General features: G+C 61.4%; 5 protein-coding genes across 5 annotated transcripts; 3 read left to right on the forward strand and 2 right to left on the reverse strand.

Annotated features, from left to right (window-relative positions):
- Positions 1-6: 6 nt before the first annotated feature.
- Positions 7-1,138, reverse strand: CcaverHIS019_0503330 (uncharacterized protein; the record flags this gene model as incomplete). Its single annotated transcript, XM_060601481.1, has 5 exons — positions 7-206; positions 240-401; positions 443-717; positions 929-1,078; positions 1,113-1,138. 5 exons carry the CDS (start codon positions 1,136-1,138, stop codon positions 7-9), a joined length of 813 nt encoding a protein of 270 aa, XP_060457970.1.
- Positions 1,139-1,382: 244 nt separating this feature from the next.
- Positions 1,383-5,969, forward strand: ELP1 (uncharacterized protein; the record flags this gene model as incomplete). The annotated part of the gene is made up of 14 exons (XM_060601482.1): positions 1,383-1,577; positions 1,612-1,861; positions 1,895-2,653; positions 2,688-2,780; positions 2,814-3,275; positions 3,315-3,744; positions 3,786-3,944; positions 3,989-4,337; positions 4,413-4,695; positions 4,773-5,035; positions 5,080-5,242; positions 5,304-5,442; positions 5,540-5,667; positions 5,716-5,969. 14 exons carry the CDS (start codon positions 1,383-1,385, stop codon positions 5,967-5,969), a joined length of 3,927 nt encoding a protein of 1,308 aa, XP_060457971.1.
- A 1,090-nt stretch (positions 5,970-7,059) lies between these two features.
- Positions 7,060-7,993, forward strand: CcaverHIS019_0503350 (uncharacterized protein; the record flags this gene model as incomplete). The annotated part of the gene is made up of 2 exons (XM_060601483.1): positions 7,060-7,348; positions 7,512-7,993. 2 exons carry the CDS (start codon positions 7,060-7,062, stop codon positions 7,991-7,993), a joined length of 771 nt encoding a protein of 256 aa, XP_060457972.1.
- A 511-nt stretch (positions 7,994-8,504) lies between these two features.
- Positions 8,505-9,957, reverse strand: CcaverHIS019_0503360 (uncharacterized protein; the record flags this gene model as incomplete). The annotated part of the gene is made up of 2 exons (XM_060601484.1): positions 8,505-9,400; positions 9,447-9,957. The coding sequence occupies 2 exons, from the start codon at positions 9,955-9,957 to the stop codon at positions 8,505-8,507; spliced, it is 1,407 nt and encodes a 468-aa protein (XP_060457973.1).
- Positions 9,958-11,312: 1,355 nt separating this feature from the next.
- Positions 11,313-16,678, forward strand: CcaverHIS019_0503370 (uncharacterized protein; the record flags this gene model as incomplete). Its single annotated transcript, XM_060601485.1, has 2 exons — positions 11,313-15,143; positions 15,233-16,678. 2 exons carry the CDS (start codon positions 11,313-11,315, stop codon positions 16,676-16,678), a joined length of 5,277 nt encoding a protein of 1,758 aa, XP_060457974.1.
- Between the last annotated feature and the right edge of the window lie 92 nt (positions 16,679-16,770).

A 16,770-nucleotide genomic window follows, 5' to 3' on the forward strand; every position in this document is an offset into this window, starting at 1 on the left:
GATGCATTAGAGCTTGCCCCAGCGTTGCAGGACGCGGTCCTCAACCCCATCACCGACCCAGCTGTACAACCCGTCCGAGATTGCGAGGTTCTCCACCTCGGCCTTGTACAGCTTCTTGAAGTCTGGTGCGGCAGGGCCGACCGTGGGCGGCCCGCCAGCGCCGCTGAGCATTGCCATGGCGTTGCTGTCGCGCGCATCCGTCGCGGCTGACGTCAGTCTCCTATATCATAGAGTCTCACAATTCTCCTGGCCAAGGATGAGCTTGAACACGCCGTTCAGGCCAAACAGGTTGAGGAAGTACCACGACAGCGCGGAGACCCAGCGCACATTCAGGTCCTGCATGGCAATGTCGCGCGCAAACAAGCTCTTGAACCCGAGCGTGAGAGGGAACGGGAGCTTGACTGAGATCAGCTATTTTCTTTATAAGCTGGAGGCGACCCACTCAGGATGTATCCCGAGAAGAAGACGTTGATGTACTGCATGATGAGCATGTTGGGGACCATCATGACGGCCTGCTTCTTCATGCCGTCCATCATCGTGTCCATGTTTCCTGCGTCAAAAGGGTTCTGCGCACTGTCTGTCGAAACCTCTGGCTTGAGGTACTCGCCAGACGCGAGGGACTGGGCCGTGCTTGACGACAGCGCGCGATACTGCTCCGGGTGGAGCGGGGAAAGAGGAGCGGACTGGCGCAGGAGCTGCGCGCGGCCGAGTCCGCGTCTGGTGTGAGTATACACGAGTACAGCGAGCGTAACATAGGGGCTGGGATCGACGATAGGACCAGGACCACGATCACAGTCTCACTTCAGGAGCCCAGAGCTGCCAACTGGCCCCGTCAAGTAGGACAAGGAAGGCAAGACTGCTCGAAGGACGGCACGTCCAGCCAAACTCGTCGACTGACTCGACTCCCAAACCTCTCAATGAAACTCACTGCTCACGCACCGCATCCTTGGGCTGCTTCTGCGGCGATCCCGTCATCAACACGGTCACGTAGTGACGCAGGATGCCGACGAGCACCATGATCGCGGTGATGGGCACCAGCACCCAGTCGCGGATTGACGGGTCCAGGTAGAGGTTTTGTCTGCGTCAGCAGTATCTCAAACGGTCTAGCTTACTCTCTGACGGTCGACATGACGGACATGGTGTCGACGATCGATGTAGAGTTGGTGAGCGATGTTGCCGTCGCGAGTGACAGACACCTCAAGCCTCGCCGACGTCAGCTTAATCCAGGATCAGGGATTAGCGGAACCAAATTCATTAGCCTCATTAACACCACATTCTTATCTTCAGGCACGATGTAAATACCGAAAGCAGTTCCAGTAACATAATTTCCGCACCGAGTCGACTCCCATTGCCACTTGACACTTATTCATCCATCCAATAACATGCGCAGCCTCACTCCGACGACTGTACAGGTCGCCTCGGTTGCCGCGTCTTCACCAGACCGGCACGGAGCAGCGCTCGCGGTCGACCCCGAGAGCGGGAGGGTGTACGCCGCGGTTGAGCGGATCGAGGACGGCGAGGTTCACGTGGAGATTGTGCGCCTCGAAGGGGTGGAGGAAGGGGGAGCGTTTGCAGAGGTGAGCTTTGTTGCAAGTGTTAATCTTACATCAGGTGGTTGCGTCGTTCTCGTCGCCGGTGCTCGCACCGTTCGCGCTGCCGGATGGCGCACCGCAGACTCTGAGCGTGCAGTATTTTGCGGATGACCGGAGTGTTATCGTCCTCTTGGCGGGCGGAGACATCGCTGTGCTCCAGCTTGACAATCCCGAGGTGGGCTTAGTGGTCGAGGTCGTGGGGAGCATCGACAGCGGGATCAAGGCGGCCGCGTGGTCGCCCGACGACGAGCAGCTCGTACTCGTCACGGGTAAGCTCCCAGGCTGGAAGTAGCTGACACCAGGCGAGGATAACCTCGTGTGCATGACGCGGTCCTTTGACACGATTTACGAGGGGCCCTTGCGTTCTGACGACTTTGGAGAGGACAAGTTCATAAATGTCGGATGGGGAAGCGAGGGGACACAGTTCCATGGCTCGCTGGGCAAGAAGGCGCTCCTCGCCGCACAGGAGTCGGCCAAGGCACCAAAGCCCAAAGCTTTTGCCCATCCTACCGACGATGGAGTCCCACGCATCACGTTCAAGGGCGACGCTGGCTTCTTCGCCGTCTCCAGCCTAGATCCTTATCCATCCGGGGGCGCGCGCCGCCAGGTGCGGGTGTACAGCCGTGACGCCGCGAGCGGCTTCGAGCCGCGCCTGAGTGCCACGAGTGAGACTCTTGCAGGGCTCGAGGGCCCGATCGCCTGGCGACCAGTCGGGAACGTCATCGCCAGTCTCGTGCGGTACGGGTACGAGGGAGGCGGAGAAGGGCGGCCTGGACGGTGGGATGTGGCCATGCTCGAGCGTAACGGCCTGCGACACGGCGGCTTTGAGCTCCGCGAGGCAGAGAAGAGCTGGGAGGGCGGAGTTGTTGTCGACATGGCATGGAACGCTGAGAGCGACGTCCTCGCAATCTGGCTCCGCCGGGCAGAGGGGGACGTTGTCCAGCTTTGGACGATGAAGAACTACCACTATTACCTCAAACAGCAGATTGTGGGAACGCGCCGCTTCGCCGCGGTGCGCTGGCACCCCGAGACGCCCATGGCACTGTACCTTATCGACGCGGGTGGGCTACTGCAGTGTTGCCGAGCTGACAGCAGACAACGTACAGGTCCGCTCATTCGTGTGGGACACGTACGCCGCCCGCCTCCCAATGCCGGGAGACACAGCGACTGTTGCTGTGGTCGATGGAGGTGAGCTAAGACCTACTTGTCAGCTAACATCAGACCGCCTCCTGATCACGCCCTTCCGCACACAGAACACCCCTCCACCCATGTCCTCATATCAACTCGCCCTCCCGGCGCAGGCCGTACACGTCAGCATGTCGCCATCCGAGGACGCTCTGGCCGTCCTCACCACTACCGGCATGGTGCAGGTCTGGGACCTCGCCACCTCACTTCCCCAGGCTGGCGCCTCGCGCTTGCGTGCCGGCGGCAAGGTGTCCGCCCCAAAGTTGCGGTGGGAGCGTAACCTTGCGCCCACCGGCGAGTTTGTACCGAAGCAGGTCGCGCTCAGCGGGGACGGCAAGGTGGCTGCTCTGTTCTGGGGCGACGGCCCGGACGGCGCAGTGTTGCGTACGGCGGACGCAAATGAGGCCGGCGCGAGCGTGCTGCATGACACCGACTGGGTGCTGTGGGAGCGCGAAGCCGGATTCCTTGTGGTGGACCGCCACGGTATTCTCCGCAGCGGTGAGAGCCTTGATATGCTAGAGCAGGGGCTGATGGCAGTGGACGAGGCACAGGGCATTCTTGTGACGTTGTGTCGGCCCGCGGGGGTGAAGATCTCGGCTGAGACGGGCCTCGTCTTCGCCCTGTCGGACAGCGGGCGACTGCATGCTGCCTTCCTTTCGGGTCGCGAGTCAGAGCTCCTCACGAGCGGCGTGACGTCGTTCACCCTGACTCCCGACTTTTGCATCTACACCACCACGCAGCGGAGCTATTACGTGCCACTGTTTTCGGTCGCCGCCATTTTGGCCGGAGAGAATCTGGAGATTGTCAAGGAGCGCGAGTGGGACGAGCGCCGCATCGAGCGCGGTGCGCTCGCCGTGGCTGCGTGCCCCAGCAACATGGCGCTCGTGCTCCAGATGCCCCGCGGAAACCTTGAGACGGTGTACCCCCGTCCACTTGTGCTCGCTGTCGTGCGGAGGGACATCCTCGCGTTAGTCTAGTCAAAACTTGAGGATGGAAGCTGACTAACAGGGGCGAATACCGTTCTGCTTTCCTCACCTGCCGGAAGCACCGCCTCGACCTCAACATCCTGTACGACCTCGACCCCCAACGAATGATGGATGCCCTCCCATCGTTCTTTGAGCAGATCCCCGAGCCCGACTACCTGAACCTCTTCGTCTCGCAGCTGAAGTGAGCAGCTCCACTTAGTTCTCTAGCAGAGTCACTGACGGCAGCGCCGATGACTCCTCCATCGTCCTGTACAAGGACTTGAAGCGCGATGCAGCTCGCGTTCCCGTCCCGGCGACCAAGGTCAACGACGTGTGCGATGCTCTCCGCGTGCTCGTTCAAGTCGACACGGTAAAGTATGTTGAGACGATCCTCACCGCCCACGTGTGTAAGCAGCCGCCCGACTACGAAGCCGGCCTCCGTGTCCTGCTGCATGTGCAGAAGGAGCACCCCGAGATTGCTCAGGAGGCGATCAAGTACATCATCTTCCTGTCCAACGTCAACCAGCTCTTTGACGTCGCGTTAGGGATGTACGACTTCCAGCTCGTGCTCATGGTTGCTCAGTACTCACAGAAGGTGAGTCCCCGCCGGCATGGAACCAGGAACTGGACGTGGAGATGCCTCTGTAACCTGTTCAGCAGCTCATACCAGGATCCTAAAGAGTACCTTCCCTTCCTGCGCGAGCTGCGCGCACTCGATACCCACGAACAGCGTTTCCGCATCGACGATCACCTTGGCCGCCGGGAGAGTGCGCTGCGCAACCTCCACGCTGCAGGCCCGTCGCGGTTCGATGACGCTGCGTCATATCTCTCTCGGTACGAGCTTTGGGACGAGGCGTTCGACCTCTACGCGGGTACGGATGAGCTGCGTACGGTGCAGGACCTGTATGGCGATTACCTGTACGACCGGCGAGAGTTCCACGATGCGGCTATCTGTGAGTGTCTTGTGCGAGAGGGAATCGGTTGTCGTCAGATACTGGTTCCAGTAGGTGACTTGTCTGTTGACGCCCAGCACACACACTCGGTGGGAGGCGCGACAAGGCCCTCAAAGCGTACGAGAAAGCACATGCTTGGCGGGAGCTTTTTACGCTGGCGCGCGAACTGGAGACGCCCCCGGCCGCCATTGCTTCAATGGTGGAACGTGTATCCGACTATTTATCCTCGAGAGGACGGCATGCCGAGGCAGGTCAGGTGCTGATCGACTATGCGGAGGATGTGGATGCTGCGGTTGATGTGTTGAGCCGAGGCGCCGAGTTTGCGGAGGCTTATCGTCTTGTGAGTGACTGCTTTGTTCCGGCGCGGAATCTGACTGATATCAGGCGTCTCGTCATGCGCGCCCTGATCTGGTCGGCGACTTTATTAACCCGGCGCTGGAGGAGGCACAAGAGATTCTCACTGAAACACTCGAGGAGATGGACGGTCAGTTGGACAAGGAACTGCGGCGACTTGATGAACTGCGGCATGTTAGGCGGACAGACCCCGGTGAGTAACGCAGCATAATCGACCTCGTGCAGATGCCGCAGGGCAAGGGGCTGATGCCTAGACGGATTCTACCTCGTTGAGAACGATGAGGAGCTGGAGAACGTGGACGTAGCGACCAATGCCACCACCGTGGCAACGGCGTTTACACGGTACACTGTTGCGCCCACGACTGTGTTTTCGCAATCGACCCGCATGACTGGGTAAGTTTTCCCGAGCCGGAATGAGCGGTTTTGGCCTCTAGCTCTAGGGGTCGACATTGGCGCAACCAGCGCTCCACGATGACTCTGCTGACTGCAGGCAAACGGCTCGATCGAAGAACAGGCCGTCCAAGAGACGCCAGGCTGGACGGAAGGGGACTGTGGACGAGTACGACTATCTCGTGGCAAGCATAGGACGTCTGGTCAAGCGTGTCGATGACAAGAGTGGTACGTTATGTAACGATGCGCCCGTCAAGATGTCAAGCTGACGCGCAGCCGAGGCACTGTCCCTTCTGCGTCCGCTGGCGACATCGCCTCACCGGGACCTGGCGTCGGATCTTCAGAAGGCGGTGGTGACGCTGCGGGCCAAGCTGGCTCGTGGGCTGGAGAACGCGTGGTCGGACCGCGAGACCATTCTGGATGGGGTGGAAAGTTCTGGTGGCATGGGTCTGGGCGGAGACGCGACGGCGGCGCGTGCGGCTGAGCGGCCGTTGGTGGGTCCTTGGAAGGGGCTGACGAGGCTCGTGTAGCAAGGAAGTAGCAAGGCAAGCAGGATCTCGGAACTGCCGCCGGATGGACGAGTTTGGGCGTAAGGGCGTTATTGAGATACTTGGATGAGAAAAGTGGGGGGTGAGGACAAGGCCTGGACGTCAGCGCGACGTGTGAAGAGCGCCTGTCCAAACACTGATCGCCGCGTGTCTCCACATGGTCTTGTGGAACGTATCTTGGCAATCTGACAATCTGACAATCCGACAAGCGACGAGCGCCGAGCGACGCTGATCAAGGGATGGGTTAGGATGAGCGAGGCAAGATGGGCGAGGGGCAACGAGGGCGGTCAAGTTGTGGCGAGGATTCAACAAACTGCGCTCAAACTGTGCGGGTCATACGCCCTCTCCACCAAAGGAAGAATCAAACCCACCTAGTCTCCAGCTCTCGAGTTGAGACAGTCGTCAGCCCTTCAGCCCGTCACCGTCAGTCAACCCCCCGAGGTTGCCGAGGTGACTGTACCAAAGTTTCCCCATGTGCCTACCTGCAACCCAAGACACACAACTCCCCACTACAGCAGCTCACTACCAATATGCTGTTAACAACACAATCTTTCAAACAACCCACGCACTACAAAAGTCGTCGAGACAGCTGACACGGTCGAAACAGCTGACATCCCTCGTCCTCTCATTCATCCTTCATTCCTTCTTTATTACTCTGACGAAAGTGTATACACAGCGTCGTACGCTCTCGCCCCCCCTTCCCCCTTGCATTATACACTTGCCCTTTCTTTCCTCTTCCCTCTTTCATCTTGTCTCTTCCCCTCTTGCCTCCTTCTCCTTCTCTCCCCCACCCCTCCTTGCTCTTCTCGACCTCCCCACCCTCTCCACCATCCCCACCCTACTCACATTAGTCATCGGGTCATCCATATCTGTCCACGCGGCCCGCCCCCCACTTTCCTGCCGCCTTCCTGGCTTTCGCTATCTGTCCCGCGTGGTCCTCACATCATCGTCCTTCATTGCGACTATCTCTATCGTCTCCTCATCTACCTCTGAAGACAACCCCGTCAACTCAATTTATCGTTACCTTCCTTCGAACCTTGCAACTCCTCCATCTCCACTTCAAACCAACATTATGGTGATCAACACCTGCACCCTCTCCACTCCCGCCCTGGCAGCCTTCCTGCTCCTGCCTTCCCTCCTTGGACTGGGGACAGTCGCCACCACCTCGCGCGGCAACCTTGCCACTCTCCAGGCCGCTCCTCTGGCAGCTGGGAGTTTGGCAGGTCTGCTTATCCTCAGCCACCCCAGCGTACCGGTCATCCTCGCTGTTGGTGCCCTGGCTACCATTCCCCTTCTGCTGGTACTTTGCCGCCCCCATAGCCCCATCTCAACCGTGGACGGTTACCCTCAAACGCGCAAAGGTACGTCTAAAAGTCCAAGGAGGCAAAAACATCCCAGCGCCGAGACCCGAGCGCATGATCGGCGCGAGTTTGTAACGAGTTGACCTGTACCTGCGGCTGCTGATCATGTTTTGTCACTTGACACGCCGCCACACGACACACAGCAGACATGGCTGACACGCAGACAAGCCTGTTCCCCTCACGTCCCTGGAATCCCGTCTCTCGCCGTGGAGCGCAGACGCACACACCCCGACCACGGTCTCGGCGCTGTGCACCCCCGCGGACTCTGACAGCGAAGACACCTTCTGCTCCGGCTACCTGGATAAGGTGACCGCCTCGCTCCCGCAGTGCTCGCGTGTGCCATCCCGCTCCCTGGTTCCGCCCACCATGCTCAACGGCGCACTGCTATCCTACTCTGCCACTCCCGTCACCGCAGTGTCGTCGGCGAGCACGACCGCGTCGAGCACCCACAACAACGTTCTCGTCAACGCGCAGGCGAGTCCTCTTCTACCTGCGCCAACCTTTGAGGAGGAATTTACACGATACATCGACCGCGCACTTACGCGAGCCCGGCCTGAGAAAGCGCCCGTCCCCTTTGGGTCATGGCCCAAGGAGTGGCCCATGTTCTGGGAGGGAGCTGGTCTCGCCCCCAAGGGGTGTTGGTGAGCCATGAGCCATGCCCTACCGCCACCCCTCCAAGACTGGTTCAGACAACCCCAATTACTTAACGGCATTGCGAGCGGCCCGCAAAACTCCCTGCTCCTATCGCTTGCCCACCGACACTCCTGTGCACACTTTCTCTACATAGAAGATCGCTCGCCGCGTCGACCCTACATATCCAGCACCATCAGTAAATACTGTGCAACGCAAGCCCACAATCGCAGGTGAATATAGGGAACATGAGTTCGGAACGATATGCATTTGTGACATATGCGCGGTTCTGTAAATACTACTGACCCGGCATGAGATGTCCACTTGGTAGATGTGCAAGACACGGGGGTCGCGAAAGAGACGAGCGAAAACGAAAACAGTTGCAAAGACATGGGCGAGCCCTTGTGATGACGAATGACGAAGCGAACGAATTGAGAGAGACAATGTACGTCTGGACAGCTTGGATGGATAGTTGTGATGTTCGCAGATAGTTGAAGGAACGGGGCGGGGCGGGGCGGGACTAGGGCTAGATGCGCTTGTTCATGGCCATGCCCATCTGGTTGGCGAGACCCATGCTGCCGACAGGGGGCGGGCCCACACCAACGCCGACGCCGACGCCAGCCGCTCCGGGCTGCCCGTGAGGCCAGTACTGCATGCCGGACTGGTTCTTGAGGGGAGGCGTGAACGCGCTCATCATAGGGCCGCCAATGCCAGGCTGTGCAATGCCGCCGACGTACACCGGAGTAATACGGCGCATGTTGCGCGAGCGCTGCTTGCGCATAACCCCGCCGTTGGCGTTAGTGCCAACGGCGGTGCCGAGTGCGCGAGCCGCGACGCTGATGCTGGGCGAGCGGGTGCGGTGGCTCATGACCGAGCTGGGGCGCGAGCCGCCGAGCTTGGTCCCGCCGCCGAGGACAGTGACGTTGCCGCCGTCATACGGGGTGACGGTTGGCTCATTGCGCGCCGGAGAGGGGTCGCGACCGCGCTGCTCGTCCTTGCCTTCAGGAAGGAGGTCTGCCGAGCCGGGGCGACTGGCTGGCGTCAGGAGCTGCTGCGAGCCCGTGTCACTCGAGTCGGAACCCGTCGAGCTAGTGCTCGCCTGGCCCTGGTGGCCGGGACCAGAGCGCGCCGACGCAGTACGCATGTGGGAGGTGCGGGCGCCAGCTCCAGAGCTCGGGCGGTTAGGCGCACGGAACTCGCTCGGGTAGACGGGGGAGGGCGAGTGGGGGACGACGGGTGCACTTGAAACCGAGGCTGCAGATGGCGCGGGGGAGGGCGTGGAAGGGATGTTCGTGATGCCAGGGGCGCGGATGGGGATCGCCATAGAGCGAAGCGGGGTGGCGGCAAGGGGCGAGCTCAGCTCGGCGATCGGACTGGCGGCGTTGCCGATGGGGGACCCCTGCCAGATGAGAACGCAATTTTCTGCTTGTTAGTTGAGCGTCGTCAAAAGGAGGGTATATCTACTCACCAGGGCGGCTCTTTACAGGAAAATCGGTATCGTCCCAACCCCATCCGCCCCAGCGCCAGAAAATGGTACCGGGGTCGCACCAGGCTTCCCAGAAGTCGCTTTGGCCGTCGTCTATCTTCTTCTTGCGGAGCGTGGCGATGGCAGCGGTCCAGATCGCCGTGTCGATACCATGGGCCCTGGCGGCGTCCCGGAGGATAAGAGGGAGGCCATGGATGTGGTCGGAGATGAGGGAGCGCGAGCCCGAACCAAAGCGCGGTAAGTTTTCAATCCACGTGGGGCTGAACTCGTTTGTAAATTTGGAGGCGAGACAGTCGCGGAGGTCCATCAGCAGGGAATGCGGGTAGTGAGGAGCGAGTGGCTGAACTAGATGATGCGCGAGCGCCGACACCGCCGATTTAAGGGTAGGGTCGTACATCATCGCCGTAATCGCACCGGGAGTGGACGCGTTGCCTGCAGCCCCGAGCGCGGGGCTCGGAGGAGGCGGCGGAGTGCGCTCAACTGGTGGGTCCATGATTAGATAGGCGGCATGAGCAGTCGCCGAGGATTGAGGGAGTTGATGATAAACAATGGGTGTTGATGGCGGCGGCAGCGAATTTTTCAGCGCGCACGCAGAGACAAGGACTGTAGGTGTTATGTGAGGGATGAAGGAGGAGCGAGGAGGAAGTATACGAGTTTGTGAAGGCTGGGGATGTGATGGCGATGTCAAGGAGGGGGAGGTGGATGGAAGAAGGGGTTGGATAAGATGGGATGGGAGGGCAGCGGCGGCGAGGGGACGGTGAGCGAGGCGGCCCGGGAGCAGATGCTGTGCGGGTCTTGTTGTTACCGGGGGGCTCAATTAAGCATTCAACACTTGCCTCTTTCAGCAAGTCGACTCGGCATTTTGGATCCGTGGCATCCATCGAGTAGATTCTCCAAACAACTAGTATTCAACAACGGGGGGTTACTACAAGAACAATGCATGCTTCCTACATCACAACTAGGAGACAAAGGTTGCGACCGCATGATCCGTATATCTGAGGACTGACTGTGTTTGAAAATGCACTTGGAGCATCCCTTTAGACGCCTCCTTCCATGTCGCCACGCCCAGCGTGACTGATTTTGAGCTTTCCTTGACGGCATGTTAAGGTTGAGGGGGTGGGTCCCCAATGTATGATAGCGGTGCAGCCCCCGGCCTGCACACGCCGTGATCACGTGACCCTCAGCACCGTCTGGTCACGTGATATGCCCATATATCCTCGGATACGCCATTCCCCTGTACACGTCATTCCGCGTATCCTGACATTTGCTTCCGCTCCCTGGTTGTACATATCGCTCCCGCCTCTGTATCTGTATCATGCATCCCTTTCTCACGGCTTAGGCTTACAACTGGTGGACGAGTCAGTCTTACCAACGCCGCCGCCGCCACTGAACGTTCGCGAACGACGACATTAGACGCTCCGCTGCAGCCGTCGCCCGTCTCCGTGAGCACGTTCTTCTTCCCCTTCCTTCCTCACTCTACGGGCGGATTAGCTCCCTCCCGTAGGTGACACCACCTTCCTTCCTTTCTTCTCTTCCTTCTACACGGGTGCCACCATTCCCGCCTCAACGCCACCACCCAATTCCTCGGCTCCGCGATACAACACGCGCAGCAGGGGAACCACCGCCAGCAACGTCGCCGCCTTCTCCGCCGCCGACGCCGCAGCCGCCCTTATACTTCCCACGCCCCGTGCGACAGTTACGCCCCTAATCGGAAGCGAGCCGATCGTCCCGTCGGTCGCGGACGTCACTGATCCACTCGCCCCTCGATCGTCGAGCCGATCCACACCCGTTCCCCCACGTCATCCCACGTCTCCTCTTACCACGTCTTCTACCAACTACGCTGTCAACATGTCGGAGCGCGACATGACGCCGAGCGACGCTGCCCGTCAGCGTCCCGTCGAGGACGATACACCCGCCGATGAGAACGTCCTCATCCCCCGTTCGGAGCTCGAGGATATGAAGGCGCAGATTGCCGAACTGAAGTCGCGCCGTGTATCGAGAGCCGGTACCCGTCACACGTCCCGTCACTCCTCCCGTCACACGCCCCGCCCGCGTAGACCGGACATGGACGCCTGGCGTCGCGAAGATGAAGAGCAGGCCCGCCGCCACCGCGAGGAAGACGAGCGTGTCGCCGAGCACCGTCGTCAGTACGTTCGCACCGCTTCCCCCCGTCACCCGCCTTCCCCCCGTGCGCCTCCGTACATCACGCCGCCTCTGACGCCGCCTACCGAGGACCCGTACAAGCCCCGCCACTGCTTCACGCTCAAGCCCGGCGATTTCCCCAAGTTCGGCGCCACCGCCGACACTAACATCGACGACTGGATCACCACGATCTCCATGATCCTCGACCAGACGGGTGTCGCCGACTTCGAGATCACGAGCCGTCTCCCCCTCGTCCTTACCGGCGCCGCGTCGAAATGGTTCACCGGCCTGTCGCCAGACGAACGTCACCGCCTCCGTTCTTGGTCACAGTGGTGCGACCGTCTCCGCACCGCCTTCCAGCCCGCCGACTACGATCTTCTTCTCCGTGACTGCGCCCGCAACCGCCTTCTCCTACCGTCGGAGAGTATCTCCGATTATTTCTACGACAAGATCCGTCTCCTACGCACGGCGTATCCAAGCAATTCGGACCGCGATCACGCCTACGACGTTCTCCTTGGACTTCCCCAATGTTTCCGCGCTCAGTGCCACGTCGACACCGACGCGCCGATCGACCAACTGCACCGTACCCTCGTCGAGCGCGCCGTCCTACTTCCCCGTGGCTACACCAACGGCGTCGCACCGCCTGCTGCCGCCGCACGCACGTCGCACCACCACGTCAGCACGACTGCCGCCGCGACGAAACCTGCGCCCGTCTCCGGCAATCCGGCGCCGACGCCGTCTGCGCCCCCGCCGGCACACGCGGGAGCTCCGAAGCCCGCCGCCCGTACGCCTCCACGTCCCTGCCGTTCCTGCGGTGGACCGCATTGGGACCGTGATTGCACGAGCCCTAAGAAAGACGTGAGTAGACCGGCCACCCACACGAACACCACGCCACTAGGCCCTAGGCGTGAAGCGTTCTTCACTGACGTCGCCAACGACGGCACTGCCGCCACAACTACCATCGTCGCAACTACCGTCGCGACTGCCGACGTCAACGTCGTCACCAACGACAGCACTGCCGTCACAATTACCGAGGCCAGCGTCAATGCCGCCACCCCGAATCAGCAGTATAGGCACACGCCGTGCTATACCGCCATCGCCGTCAACAGCAAGCCCCACCGCGCTATCGTCGACCCAGGCTCCGGCATCTCGATGGTCGCGAAGGAATACGTCACATTCCACCTACCGTCGTCACCTCTCCAACCGTGCTCGTCGTTCCCGGTTCGCGGAGTCGGCTCCTCGGCAACGGTCTTCGGGTTCGTCACGATCCCCGTCACCTTCCCCGCCGCCCCCCCTTTCACGGTCAATATCGACTTCTACGCGATGACCGACGCCCCCACCGGCCTCCTCCTGGGCAACGATTGTCTAGGGCGCCTCGGCGCCGTCGTAGACCTCGGGCAGAGCAAGCTCACCGTCCGTGGCAGCGTCTTCCCGCTATCGTACCTCGCTCCCGCCGCTCGCGCGCCGTTTTCAGCTGAGCACGCCCAGGCCATTCGCACGCGCGAATCGTTCAACGTCACCGTTGAAGAAGACGTCATCATCCGCCCGGGACACCGTGCTAGGGTCGCCATGAAAGCCGGTGAGTCTGCCGTCGCCTCACCCTTCCTTATCACGCCCATCCCCATGCACGGCAACCCCGCCCTTCTCTGCCAGACGCCGCGCGCCGTCGCAGACTCTCCCACGTTCACCGGCGAGTTGGTCAACCTTCATCACCGACCCGTGCACATCCGCCCCGGCGACGCCGTGGGCGTCGCCTCCCTCATCCACGCGCTGTCGCCGCCGCCGCCTTCGGCGCCCGTCGCGAAATCCGTCGCATCCCACGTCCACGCGCCGCCGCCGCCGCCTTCGGCGTGCGTCGCCTCCACGGACCCAGACGAGATCGACGTCAACCCGGACCTCACCGTCGAGCAACGTCGCGTCGTCGACGACATGCTCCGCCGCCGGATGCACACGTTCTCAAGTAACAATTCCGTCGGTCGCACCAACGTCGTTGAGTTCAACGTCGACACAGGTGAGCACGTCCCCATTAGCCAACCGCCGTACCACGCCTCCCCGCGCCAGCGCGTCGCGATCGACGCCGCCATCGACGGACTTCTCGCCGCCGGTCACGCCTCGCCGTCGCACTCACCGTGGGCCTCGCCGGTCCTCGTCGTCCAGCAACACGACAAGAAACGTATGTGCGTCGACTACTGCCGCCTCAACAAGGTGACGAAGAGCGATCAGTACCCGCTCCCCCGTATCGACGACATCTTGTCCCAATTCCAAGGCAAGATGTGGTTCTCGACGCTCGACGCCAACCGTGGGTACCACCAGGTACCCGTCGCCGACGCCGACAAGAAGAAGCTCGCCTTCCGTACCCACCGCGGCCTCTTCGAGCCCACCGTCATGCCGTTCGGCGCCAAGGGTGCGCCCGCCACCTTCCAACGGATGATGGACGTCATCCTCGCCGCCGGCAAATGGCAGTGGTGCCTCGCCTATCTCGACGACGTCATTATTTACTCCAAGACGTTCGAGGAGCATGTCGACAACGTCGCGTGGACGCTCGACGCCATCGCCGCCGCTGGTCTCACACTTGGTGCCGGTAAGTCACATCTCTTCTACCGCTCCCTCGACTGTCTCGGCCACACCATCTCCGCGCTCGGCATCGGCATTATCGGTCGCAACGTCGACGCGATTCTCAAACAAGAGCCGCCGAAGACGCTCGCGGCGCTCGAACGTTTCAGCGGTCTCGCCGGTCACTATCGCCGCTTCATCGAAAAGTTTTCCCTCGTCGCACGTCCCCTTCACGAGAAGATCAACACGTCGCGCAAGACGAAGACGTACGACCTCGACGACGCCACCCTCGCCGCCTTCCACGTCATCAAGAACCTCGTCGCCGAACGTCCCCTCCTCGCTCATCCCGATTACGCCCTGGGTTTCCGCGTCGAGTCCGACGCCTGCCGCGACGGCTTCGGCGCCATCCTTTCGCAGAAGGGCTCCGACGGCATCGTACGCCCCATCGCGTTCCTTTCCCGCGTCACCACGGCGCCGGAGAAGAATTACTCGGCGACCGAGCTCGAGTGCACGGCCCTCACGTGGGCCCTCCGCCGTTTCCACCCGTATATCGACGGCGCCGAACTCGAAGCCATCACCGATCACGCGGCGCTTCAGTGGCTTCTGGACTATACCGGTCCAAATCAACGTTTGGTACGTCAGTCCCTCGCGCTCCAACCGTACCGTGATAGGCTCACGATTCGTCACCGTCCCGGCAAGAACCACGCGCACGTCGACCAGCTGTCGCGTGCCCCGCTCCCCATCACGGCGTCCGATCTCGCCGTCGCCATGGCCGACGAACCCGTCACTTCTCCCCCTACCGACACTAATGCCTTCCTCGCGTGGGCCGCCCCCGACGACCCTTCCCTCGTCAAGGCGGTAAAGGAAGCGACGCCGCAGGACGCCAAACTCGCGAAGATTATCGCCGAGTGTGTCGCGCACAACGACGCCGCGTTCCCCGTCGCCACGACCCGCGTCGCCACGACCCGCGTCGCCACGACCCCCGTCGCGCATAACGACGCCGCGTCGCCACGATCCCCGTCGCGCACAACGACGCCGCGACGACTTCCCCCGCCGCCGCAGCTACCGTTCAGCTCCCCCACCCCCGCCTTCCCTTCACGACACAGGACGGCCTCGTGTTCATTCACCGCCCCTCCCTCGGTGCATACGCACTATGCATCCCGGCGGCCTGCGACGACATCCGCGACAAAATCGTGTTCGACCACCACGACACCCCTATCGCGGGTCACCGTAGCACTGACAAGACGTTCCTCGCCGTCGCGCCGTACTACCACTGGCCGGGCATGAGGCGTTCTATCACAAGGTACGTCCAGACGTGTGACGCCTGCCAGAAACACAAGCCGGCCATCGCCACGACGTCGCCGATGCAACCGCTCGCGATCCCCGTCACGCGTTGGCATACCGTCACCATGGACTTCGCCGTCGACCTGCCGGTCTCCAACACGTTCAACGCCATCATGGTCGTCGTCGACAAGTTTACTAAACGTTGCCACCTTATCCCGACGCACACCACCGCCACCGCGAAGGATACGGCGTTTCTCTTCCTCGCTAACGTCGTCCGCCTGCACGGCATTCCCGTCCGCATCGTCTCGGACCGCGATCCCAAGTTCACGTCGGCCTTCTGGAAGGCGATCCACACCGCCCTCGGGACGAAGCTCCTACTCTCGACGGCGTTCCACCCGCAGACCGACGGGCAGAGTGAACGGCAAGTGCGCACGCTGAAGGAAGCCCTCCGTCACTTCGTCAATGCCCGCCAGAACAACTGGTTTTACTTGCTGCCGCTTCTCGAAATCGCGTTCAACAGCAGCGTGCACGCGTCAAGTAACGTCACACCGTTCGAGCTCGATCTCGGCTTCCATCCCCGTCTCCTCAATCACCCCGCCTCCACGTCGCACGACGACAAGGACGCCGGCGTGTTCATCGACGCCCTTAACGCTGCCACCGTTGACGCCGTCGAGGCACTACAACACGCGCAGGCCCGTCAAGCCGGCCAGTACGACGCCCGCAACGTTAACCGTCGCAAGACCGTCTTCGCGGTAGGCGACCAAGTCCTCCTCCGTTCCGGCCTGTTCAAGCCCGTCTTCTACCAAAAATCAAAGAGCAAGAAGCTCGCCCCGACGTGGTTCGGCCCGTTCACAGTCACGTCCGTCGACGGTCCCACGGTCATTACCGTCGACCTGCCGTTCAACCTCAATATTCACAACCGTATTAACACGATGAACGCGCGCAAGTACCTTGCCCGCGTCAAGGCCCACCCGTCGGCTGTGCGCGAAGTCGAGCAGATCCTCGGTCACCGTGCAAGTATCCGCACGAACGCCTTCCCCGACGGCAAGCCGCAGTGGTTGGTCCGCTTCAAGAACGCCCCAACCGGTGCCGAACAGTGGCTCGACCACGCCGAGCTCACCTACTACGGAGGTGACGCCATTATTAACCCTCCGTCTTCCTCTTCTTCTTCGGGCGAGGACGCCCTCAACCCGTCCGCGGGGGCACCTGCAGCCCCCGGCCTGCACACGCCGTGATCACGTGACCCTCAGCACCGTCTGGTCACGTGATATGCCCATATATCCTCGGATACGCCATTCCCCTGTACACGTCATTCCGCGTATCCTGA

The sequence above is a fragment of the Cutaneotrichosporon cavernicola genome, assembly GCF_030864355.1.
Source record: "Cutaneotrichosporon cavernicola HIS019 DNA, chromosome: 5".
In the NCBI taxonomy this organism is placed as follows: Eukaryota; Fungi; Basidiomycota; class Tremellomycetes; order Trichosporonales; family Trichosporonaceae; genus Cutaneotrichosporon; species Cutaneotrichosporon cavernicola.